Source organism: Phaenicophaeus curvirostris, chromosome 4 (assembly GCF_032191515.1).
Source record: "Phaenicophaeus curvirostris isolate KB17595 chromosome 4, BPBGC_Pcur_1.0, whole genome shotgun sequence".
Taxonomy (NCBI): Eukaryota; Metazoa; Chordata; class Aves; order Cuculiformes; family Cuculidae; genus Phaenicophaeus; species Phaenicophaeus curvirostris.
The window spans coordinates 70,355,145-70,366,195 of record NC_091395.1 but is presented as its reverse complement, the minus strand read 5'-3'; the positions used below and the strand labels follow the sequence as shown (position 1 = coordinate 70,366,195).

General features: G+C 42.7%; 1 protein-coding gene across 1 annotated transcript; it reads right to left on the bottom strand.

The window, feature by feature from the left end:
- Positions 1-371: 371 nt before the first annotated feature.
- Positions 372-8,379, bottom strand: LOC138719620 (histone RNA hairpin-binding protein-like). The gene is made up of 8 exons (XM_069854921.1): positions 8,258-8,379; positions 7,062-7,193; positions 5,311-5,415; positions 4,722-4,787; positions 4,336-4,467; positions 3,547-3,696; positions 2,075-2,159; positions 372-1,338 (listed from the first exon to the last, which is right to left on the bottom strand). Exons 1-8 carry the CDS (start codon positions 8,299-8,301, stop codon positions 1,222-1,224), a joined length of 831 nt encoding a protein of 276 aa, XP_069711022.1. The 5' UTR covers positions 8,302-8,379; the 3' UTR covers positions 372-1,221.
- Between the last annotated feature and the right edge of the window lie 2,672 nt (positions 8,380-11,051).

Here is an 11,051-nt window from a genome sequence, read left to right as displayed (position 1 = left end):
TCACTGCCTCCTCTAGAAAAAAAATCCATTTTAGAGATAAAGCCAGGTGAGGTTCCATACAGTAAACAAGACTGGAGCGTACCCCCAGCTCTTCTAGAACTTGCTCTAGAGAACAGAACTGGGTAATTAATGGACATCTAAACCCAACTGCTTCTAAGGAGGCTGCAAAAGGTCAGCAGGTTTATGCATTAGAAGTCTTAAATTTAATCCAGTGGCCTGCGCAAAAATAAATAGTTTTTAAGGTCTCCCTCAAAGGATGGTGCTAACACACATATCCTAGTCTGGTATCAATATTAGTCTTAGATGCATTTTGTTAGCCACAGAACATCACCAGTAGGAAATGAAGTTGAAGAGTCATAAGTAAAGGCAATCCCATTTATTTTCCAGCAATATCCCATACAAAAGCAATAGAAACATCAACTGCTTTTAGCAGAAAATCTGTACAGTGTTGTCATTTACAACAGTTTTACATTTAAAATCAGCAAATTAAAAAGAATCAAGCACTTATCCTAGACATTTTCTTGACTGTATTAACAAAGAACTCATGGCTATTTACAAATTTCAAATACACTGCTTCTTAAAGCACTATTGCCTGAGCTTCCGCATACTGACCTTGAATTTCTTAAGCATATTTAATCTCTAATTGTTTGAGAAACATTTTTGCAAATAAGAAAGAATCTCTTTTTTCCAGAGGTAAGGCAATTTAACCTTACTGTAAGTAACTGCAGTACATGTGTTCACTAGTACTAATCAGCAGTGTGGCTCAGCTACTACCTGCCTTACTACATTGTCAGATCTTAGTAAAATAGCCAGATGGAAAAGCAGGATAACACAGAAATACTCAAAAATATCTCCCTGCTTTGCTTTTGATCAGCAGGTGGATAACTGAGACAACGGACACAGCAGGGGATGGTGGTGGGGGGAATAAAATCTTGCTGAACTATTTATAATTACTTAAGGATAGCATTGCCTTTGGTTATTTTTTCTATTGACAACTTTTATAAAAAAAAATCTGATATACATAAATTAAAAGTTAAAATGAAGTCACAAAACTTACTTGTATTTTTACATAAGTTTGGTCCAGAGAATATGTCGACCAACCACAACTCAGAGGACAATCATCAACTTTGCTTAAGCTTTCTTACTATTAACAGCTTACGAACCAATCTAACCTCTCAGATTTAAAAGAAACTTCCTCTAAAAAAGTTTGCACAAGACTATTTAACTCACAGTATCAAAATCTTTAAGTGGTTCACTCAAAAACACTCCCAAGTCAAAATCACCTTCTGCTTGATAGCCAGCATGTCCAACTTTGGTGGGAGAGCCAGACTGGGTATCCTGGAATATAAAGTCAGTTAATTAGCAGTCAAGTACAGATTTAGTTATGCAGTAATTCATCTCACCTCTGCAATTCGCGTAGACCACCCTATAATAGAGGCTTAAAAAAATACTTTAAAGGCCATATAGAAACCCAAGGCCAGACTTAAGATTGAAAAGATTTAAAATTAAAATTTCTGTCCATTCAACCATTCTAAGATTTCTTGCAAATGTTTTAAGAATCTCTGTATATATACACACATACGCATATATTGAAACATTATACAGATTCAATAATCATCAAAGAAACAAATCCTGTAAGAAAAACATTACTAAATCTTTACTGAAGGTTGCTCCTCAGCCATACTAAATGCCTTCTGGATCTGAAAAGAGCCTACTTCAAAAAGTCCAAGAGTGCCAAGAAAATTACATCCTATTTTGACATCAGATATTGCAATCTAAAGTAGCATTTCCATTGTACATCACAGTTCATAACTTCCATGCTTTGAACAGATAAGTTTTCTTTTGCAGGCTATGAAAAATGATATATCTGTCATTTGAGATAGTCACTTAAGTTCTAACTTTCTGAACTCATACCACAGACAGATATTGGCTATGGCTGGGAAAATGTTTTAATTTGAAGATCCTTCAACTTTATAAACAGTCCCTATTGCTCATGTATTCAGGCTACTCTGAATATAATTAAGTAACAGACCAGTTATTAAAAACATTCTGAGCAAGTGACAGATATGCTTACCTCATTATCTTGACAGCTTGTTTGAGATTCAGTGGAATTGCTCCCGACAGATTCTGTCTCCATCTCACCAAGGTCAACAGGACTACTGCAAAATCATTAACAAACATACATCTTAAAACAAGTTCAGTTTTTTAGTACTAAGCTGCACTTCATAGGTGCAGTTCTGAAAATGACAACCAAACAAGACAATAGAGATTGTAGATCTTTATAGAGATTTAAGGACAGCCATGGCAAAATAAGGAGACCAAACAGAATACCAGGTCAACTCAACACGGCCAAGGACTAAATCCAGATCTTGAGACTGAATATGGCAACTTATCAAGGACGAATACCCAACAATCAAATGCAACTCAATGAGGACAAATGTTATGGAAAAACAAAGATTTTTTTTCCAGACAAGGTTTTTACAAATTTGTTTTGCAATGCAAGTATCCATTGTACATAGAACTCAACCCCAGCACTGGGAGACAGACTGCTACCTCAATATCAACACATACAGTAGGTTTCAAGATGAAACACCAACTCCCTCACATCGATTACAAGTGAAAGGAAACTACAAGTAAGCCTTTGCTTTTAGATCTCATTGCTCCATATTGCTTTTAAGATCAGCTGCTAGGGAAAAACAGTAGTTTATTACCACAAAACTGTTCCTCGAGGCATTAGTTACATCAGCGTCCCTTCATTCTACAGTCTCACATTTCATATGTTCCCAGATAAGTTCTATTGGTTTCTATTGAGAAAAGTAACTAATTACATTATTCTACACAGAATCATAGTAGCTTGGTTTGGAAGGTTCCAACTCCCCTGCCATAGGCAGGACCTATACATCTTCTGGAGTGGAATATTGCAGTACCTTGGACCTCACTGTGAACAGTTGTGGTGACAGTTTTAATTTAACGGTACCTTGAGGGGATTTTACAAGTACTTCTTTTCCTCCTCTCTGCTAAAGCAACAAGAATTTATACCACTGTTCTTGAACTAGCAAGTGAGACAGGCTCCCATACATTAACTTGGTCCAAGCTCAATAGTCATGAGATCTGTTATAAGAACTCTTCAGTACTGCTTCTACCAGAGACTAATCTGCAGACTGGTCGAATCAGTCTTCCTCAGAGATGCAATATTTTCTTTTATAGGATAATGCAGAATGAGCTCTGATTTCACTCAGTGGACATATGCTAAAAGAAGTGAGGGACACAATGTGTGCCCCTCAAGGACACTGGTTAAGTCCAGTCCCACCAACTAGGTTCAGAGAGCTACTATTATATTTTGACCAAGAGGTAACTGAATAACACTAAGCATGGACAAGTAACTAACAAAAATATTCCCCAATCACTGACTTATCTCAAAAAAGGGATATGCTGGGGTTTGGTGGCTTTTTCTGTTGTTTTTTTGTGGGTGCTTTTGTTTTGTTCCATAACACTAGATTTTATTTATTAATTTCTGTAAAGGTATCTTGAATACTAAATACGTACATTTGTTGCAGATCGCATCCTTCTTCAGTAGGTGGATCCCACGAATGCAATGCAACTTTCCATAGTTTAATTTGCTGGTCCCACGACCTACGGCTGTACTTCTTAAACTTATTTGGAGTTCTGGGATGAACTCCTGGTACACGATGGCATCTATTCAGATATTAGACAAGAAAAAATCATTAACGTTTTTCAAACATATCAAATAGATTTGTTAGAACTGATTTATGTTAAGACTGCCTGCTACACAGAATTTGCTGTGTCATAAAGAACCTCATTCATTATATTATTTATGACAAAGTATTACTCCACAATTCCAGCCCTGAAGTGAAAAGCTGTCATCTCCTCATGAACACTTTACTTTTTGCCCTCAAGTCAAACAAAAAAATTTGTCTCATGTCTGAGAATTTCAGTATGAAATTTTTGCATATAACATATCCCAAACTTAAGAGTAACTGTTGAACATTTGGTCCTTCAGATTACTAATGAGAAAATTTGACTACAAAAAGTAGTTTCATTTCTCATAGCTGACAAGCATAACCGAAGAACTTTCACTTTCATTTCTGCAGCATGACATGGTGTGAAGGGATGTTCTTCATGTACCCACTAGTGAATAAAAAATAAAATTCATGCCTCATTTGTCAGTGTCACTTATCTGTTAAAAAATATCTTGGAGGTTTAATTTGCAGATGCCTTCTATGTAAACACTTCAGGTTATCAAGTTCAGTATGTTAATAATAGAACAGATAAAACAATTGAACATTTAGTTTTCCAGAAACACAAGTAGCTCACCTGGGAACTTCTTTAACGTATCTGTCATATGCAATTGTGTTTTTTCCATAGTTTATCTGTTTTTGTCTTCTCATCAAAACCACCTCATCTGTCTCAAGTTCTACTGTTGCAGTGGACTCCTTTGAATCAGAACTAAAGAAAAAAATGTGGCAAATTTGGGAGTACCAGAAAATTAGTAACATTCAAACAAACCCACATGTAGAAGATTTAAAAGAAGCATGCCAAAACTTTTCAAATGAATGCTTGCTTGGGATGCTACTGAGCTACAATGTTAGAGCAGACTTAAGATGAACAATTTCAAGCTTTGTCAGAAGCAGCAATGGTATATGTGAAAATTCAAACCTATTGTCAGGATTTTCCTCAGCTAGGCTAGAAATTTCACCTACCTTCCTGAGGAGGAGGAGGACTTCCTTTCTCTTGAAAATTCATTTATCAGGAGTTTTCTTCTGTATCTGCAAGAGTTCAAATCCATATTAAGAATACACAGAGAGAGAATGTGCAAGGCTGTGCTGTCCCATCTCACAGTTGATTTTACTTCTCAGCTAAGAAGTCTCGAAGTCAACCCAGATATATTAAATGCCTTTCAACTATGGAACTGATATTTCAGTTTTCCCTAAAACAAAAAAATCTCATGACTTCCTTCTCCTAAGTCTTCTCCCTAAAAATGTTTTTTATAGCAATGATATGCAAACCCAGTAATTAGTGAAAGGAGATTCAAAGTAATTCAATCTAAGAGATTTAGGAAAGGATTCTTCCAAGATGGATATTTGGTGATACATGTCAAGTCTCCTGAGAGCACATTAGGTCATTCCCGCAGGACTTCAGCCGAAGCTGATCTAAAACAGTAGATGAGATGCTGAAGTTGGTCTGATTTTACTACAATGAGGAAGTTAAAAATAGAAGTCAGTACAGATTCTACAAGACAACTACCATTTCCCCTGTCTTCCCCCCTGCATCTCAAACAACCATGGGTACCTTGCAATTTCTTTGTTAACATTGGTCCTCATTTCTTCTTCTTCCACTGCAGTTCCCCAATCTGAACACCGGGAAAGGGGTTCATGGCCTTCTGGTGTTGTAAAACTAGAAAGGAAAAAAAACAAATTGAAAAAGATTAAAAAAGCATCTAAATTAAAATTTTATTTTATTTCCCATCCTATTCCCAGCATCTCCCCCATTCACAGCTTGATAACTATTTAAAACATTCATTTATACTACTCACAATGGCCTTGAGTATCTTGTACTATTCTATTAAAATGTCATCACTGTTAAATTAAGCATCAGATAAGAGTTCCACCTTGAGATTGCATAGTTTGGGGTTTGGCTGCTTTTTTTTATTTTACCTTAAAAAATTCACATAGATGTCTACAGAAATAATACTGTAACCCAGCCTACACTTTCAATAACAGGTACAGAAACAGATATATATCATAGAATCATATCATGGAATAACCAGGTTGGAAGACACAGAGATGAGGAAAACCTTGAGATGGTGGGACTGACTGGGCACTTCTGGGATCATGCTATTGTCTGCCATGGGAGAGCACTAACTGAATGTGGCCTGCATTTTCTGTGAAGTTAGAAATCAATATAAGCAAATGCTAAAAATCTTTGGAGATTGGACAAGTATTTGCAGAGGGAACCTGTACTCTTTGCTATGGATTTTTAATTTTTCTGAGTTGGTAACTGGGTTTCATCTAAAGAGAACTTGAGTTTGAATTTAGCAAAAACTTTTTATGAGCTTGGAGCAGGAAGGGAGTTGGAACTGGTTTTAACACAGATGGATCTAATTCCCCGACTTCAAGGGACTTATTTGGACAGAGTTCTGGTAAGTCTCCAGAGTGTTTCCAGATCTACTGAAAGAGCTTTGGTCTTTAGGATACACTTTTGAGTTTGTACTATAGGAAAGCTGGTCACCAGTAGGACAGAAACTGGAAAACACATCAAGTTGCCTGATTATAGGCTACTGTTGTGTGGGAACGGATATAAACTTACTCTCCCGCAACAGTCTAAATCAGCTTGTGATGCGGATGTGTTACAGTAAAGTTGTTAAATCCCATTTTGGAAAGTCATAACAAATCTCAGTTTACTAGCTAAAAATTGACTGCCTTTTGTTGTGCCTTTGCCTTCTCTACAAGATATATTTTCACATGGAGAAACTCTTGGTGCTATAATATAATTTTAATTAGATGTACAGCTGAGTTTGGTGTCATAACTTTTAGTCTGCAGTCATGAAAGAATAAGCAGTTGTTCAGAAAATAAGTGGGCAAGTGAGTATAGTTGGTATTTCACATACTATTTTCTGAAGGGCACCAACATTCTTAAGAAGTGACTCCAAGAATTACATACTAGGATGAATTTTTTTCCTGTTACAGTGGTGAAGCCCATTTGAACGGGTTGCCCAAAGAAGCTGTTGATGCCCCATCCTGGGAGGTGTTCAAGGCCATGGTGGATGAGGCTTTCAGCAACCTGACCCAGTGGGAGATGTCTTTGCCCATGGCAGGGTGTTTAAGAACAAGACGATCTTTAAGGTCCCTCCCAACCCAAACCATTCTATGATTCTATGATCTGAACACCACACTACTTTCTTTTCCCTTCTTTAAGAGCAGCTAAGGTCAAGGGATCATTTATACACAGGCAGGGCTTGGAAAACCAAGTACAACATGCAATTCCACAGCCCCAAACGAACAAAAGAGCAGAGCATTTTTAGAGCTGTAGGCACTGCCTACCTGTTTGGCCTGTTGTCAGAAGGCCTGCGCCTGTTTTCATCAAACCTTGATGAATCTGATGTATTCTGCATTCTCCGCTTCCCATCCGCACCACGTTTCCTTCCTTGGGACCAGCGAGGCGAAAGCTGTGGGCTGGAAGCAGACAAGACAAGACGAGCATGTTAGTTGGGTTTACATTATTAACCTCTTTGAGACATCATCCCATGGAGACACCAGAGTTTATTTATCCTCTCTCCTCTGCTCTCATGAGACCCCAGCTGGAATACTGTACCCAGTTCTGGAATCCCCAACAAAAGGATATGGAACAGTTGGAACACATCCAGAGGAGGGCTAAGAATACGATCAGCTACCTGGGGTTATGAGGACAGACTGAGTTGGGGTTGTTCAGCCTGGAGGAGGCTTCAGGGAGCCCTGAAGTGGTCTTCCAGTACCTGAAGGGGGCTGCAAGAAAGCTGGGGAGTGACCTTTCACAAGGGTATGAAGCGGTAGGACAAGGGGGAATGGCTTTAAATTGGAGAGGGGAAGATTTAGATTAAATGGTTCACGATGAGGGTGGGGAGGCCCTGGCACACGCTGCCCAGGGAAGCTGCGGCTGCCCCATCGCTGGAGGTTTTCGAGACCAGGCTGGACGGGGCTTTTGAGCAGCCTGGTCCGGTGGGAGGCGTCCCTGCAGGGGAGCTAGAACTGGATAGGCTTTAAGGTCCTTTACAACCCAAACCAATCTATGCTTTCTAAGTTTTCCTCGCACAAACCGCCCTCAGGGTCACGAGTCGCGGCCTCCCGAGCCCCTCGGAGCCTCCCCCGCGTGGGGGAACCGCGGCGGGACCGCACCCCTTTCCCCCCTCACCCCCAAAACGGGAGTTTGGGTCCAGCCCGGCCTTTCCGTGGCCCGCAGGACCCCGCACCGGGGCGGGAAGGGCCGAAGGAGCAAACCCGCAGCCCCGCGGGCGAACGCACCACGGCGGGGCCCGAGGCGGAATGGCGGGGGGGGGGGGGCAGGTGCGCAGCGCGCGCGGCGGCTGTTCTCCCACGCGCGCAACCCCCCCGCCCCAACGGCCACACGCGCGCGGCTGTTCCTCCCACTGCGCACCCCACCCCACCCCCCCCCGCTGCTCTCGCCGCGAGTGGCTCCGCGGGGAGGAACGAGAACACACCCCCCACGCCCCCCCCACCCCTCACCCCCGCTTCGGCCTTACCTGGTCTTCGTGCCGCCGTGCGGGCTCCTCTGGCGGAACGACATCGCTGGCAGGTGAGGGAGCGGCGGGCAGTGAAGGAGAGCGGCTGGACTTCCCGCTCAGCCCCTCGCATCTCCCGCCAGCGCTGCACCGGCGCCGCCTCCCCCGGCTGTTTCACGGGGACCCGCGGAGTAGGGGGGGAGTTGGGGGAAGGGGATAAGGGGAGATGTGAATAGGGAAACCGCAGACGCCAACCCGCGCCCTCTCCCCGCGTTCCCCGATGCTGGCGGCGACGCAAACACCCTCTTCCCCCCAGCGCCCCCGGGACGCGCAGCCCTAAGGAGACTTTACCACCGCCATCCCCCCCGTGGCCGGGACGATGGTTTAGTCCGGGGTTTGGCCACGCCCCTTTCCCCCATGACCCCGCCCACCTCCCCGGCCCCACCCCAGAGCTCAGTGGCGGGAGGATCGAGCGCGGCGGCGCGCGGTTTTGGCGCGAGCTGGGACCCTCTTCCCGCCCCCCCAACCCCCGCAAGAAGCAGCTGATGCTACAAGAAGTGGAATATTTTTATTTAAGCTAATACTGTGTTCAGTTCTGGGCCCCTCACCACAAGAAGGATGTTGAGGCTCTGGAGCGAGTCCAGAGAAGAGCAACAAAGCTGGTGAAGGGGCTGGAGAACAGGCCTTATGAGGAGCGGCTGAGAGAGCTGGGGGTGTTCAGCCTGGAGAAGAGGAGGCTGAGGGGAGACCTCATTGCTCTCTACAACAGCCTGAAAGGAGGTTGTAGAGAGGAGGGTGCTGGCCTCTTCTCCCAAGTGACAGGGGACAGGACAAGAGGGAATGGCCTCAAGCTCCGCCAGGGGAGGTTTAGGCTGGACATTAGGAAAAAGTTCTTTATGGAAAGGGTCATTGGGCACTGGAACAGGCTGCCCAGGGAGGTGGTTGAGTCACCTTCCCTGGAGGTGTTTAAGGGACAGGTGGACGAGGTGTTGAGGGACATGGTTTAGTGTTTGATAGGAATGGTTGGACTCGATGATCCGGTGGGTCTCTTCCAACCTGATTATTCTATGATTCTGTGATTCTAAATTAAAGTTCTTCCAAGTAGCTGTGTGCTTTGAAAGCTGGACAGAACGCCTCTCTGATAGCGTGGGCTTTCTTTCAAACAATGTTCTTTCCAGACACTTCACTTAGGCTGGGTATAAGGAGGAATTTCTTCCCCATGAGGGTGGGGAGGCCCTGGCACAGGCTGCCCAGGGAAGCTGTGGCTGCCCTATCCCTGGAGGTGTTCATGGCCAGGCTGGATGGGGCCTTGGGCAGCCTAATCTAGTGGAAGGTGTTTCTGCCCATGCTGAGGGGCTTGGAACTGGGTGATCTTTAAGGTCCCTTCCGACTCAAACTATTCCATGGTTCTGTGATTCTTCTAACCGTGTCTCTCACCTGTGTGATGAACCAAATAATTTGTTGCACTGGCCCAGCTGGCCTCCCCATTACTAGTGCTTGGTTACTGCTGCAGCATTCAATTAACTTATTTTCATTATCCATATCTTCATTGCCTCTTCTTCAAAAGAAAAATACCCCACTACTGTACAACAGTTATGATAACAAAAGTTTAAAAAACAGAGCAGAACTATAGTATTGGGATCAGAAAGTAGGGTTTAAAACTTGGTTTCAGCAAGCTTTCTTCTGGGTCTAACGTGGCTTGCACGTCTGTCTTCATTTTTACCGACCAGCCTCATCTTTCTCTTACAGGCAGCAGAAAGCCAGCAAACCTTGGCCCTGGTTACCTGACAGAAACGCAGTTATACATCAATACCTCATCTAGTTCATGCAAGGTAATTGCATTGAGTCAGTACAAATAAGTCACTGAGCTCTGGAAACAACAGAGCTTTCACCGGAGCGGCTTTCTAGTGCAGATATGGCCTTAGTCCAGGATACTTCTGATGATTTTCAGGGATCTGAAAAGCTGCAATTAATTTTGTTGGGTTCTTTTTCTCCTTTTACTTGTGTTTTTGTTTAGTAAGGTTGCAACTACCACTGCAGTTCTCAAAAATCTGCTTTTTGGCTCAAAGACCGGATATTTAAGCATAACTATTAGCTGAGCAGGTATTTTATGGATGAAAGAGCATAAAGATGTCTTCAAATGAACATGGGTGAAGTGAATCTAACATTCATTATTATCACAGGCTGTATTTGACTACCACTTGCAAGATCAGCAATGAAATGTGGTTGATGGATGGCAGAAGTAAAAACAACACAACTTTCGTTTGCTATTTTGAGCAGTTTATCACAAAAGCAACTACCAAAGCCCAGCACTGTTTTTCGGAGAGATTTTCAAAGTACATATTGACAGATGCATTTTATTTTGGCTTTTTTTTTTTTATGAGGATACTTCATGCTTAGCAAGGTTGAAGTGTGTGTGAGAGGGAGAATTTGCATCTCCCCTGTAGAAATGAAGCATGGTTTCACAAACTACAATATTCTTATGTGATCATTTAGAAATGATTACTCCAACTGGGTTCAGGTCATCCTTAACATAGCACTTGGAGCTTTTCAGGAGTTGAGTAGAAAGGACAGTCACAAGCAAAGGAGGTGGGAGTACACACCTTCATGGGCTAGGAAGAAGGAATTGTTCAAACAGCATAATTGCAGCTGAAACTAGTATGGTTATTTGGATTCATATTATTTGAAGTAATTAAGACAGTTGTCAGAAGAACGGCACCTGCAACATGCAATGTATATCTTAGTCTTTCTGCCTCCTCTTTACCACATGCTCCCCTTAATTCCAGGTCTCCAGACTCAAATCTTGAGTAGTTCC

Coding starts and splice junctions, on each gene's coding strand:
- LOC138719620 (XM_069854921.1), bottom strand. CDS start 8,301: ATGTCGTTCCGCCAGAGGAGCCCGCACGGCGGCACGAAGACCAG. Junction 4,468..4,721: donor TCCTCCTCCTCCTCAGGAAG/GTAGGTGAAATT, acceptor TTTTTTCTTTAG/TTCTGATTCAAAGGAGTCCA. Junction 1,339..2,074: donor CAAGCTGTCAAGATAATGAG/GTAAGCATATCT, acceptor TTTATATTCCAG/GATACCCAGTCTGGCTCTCC.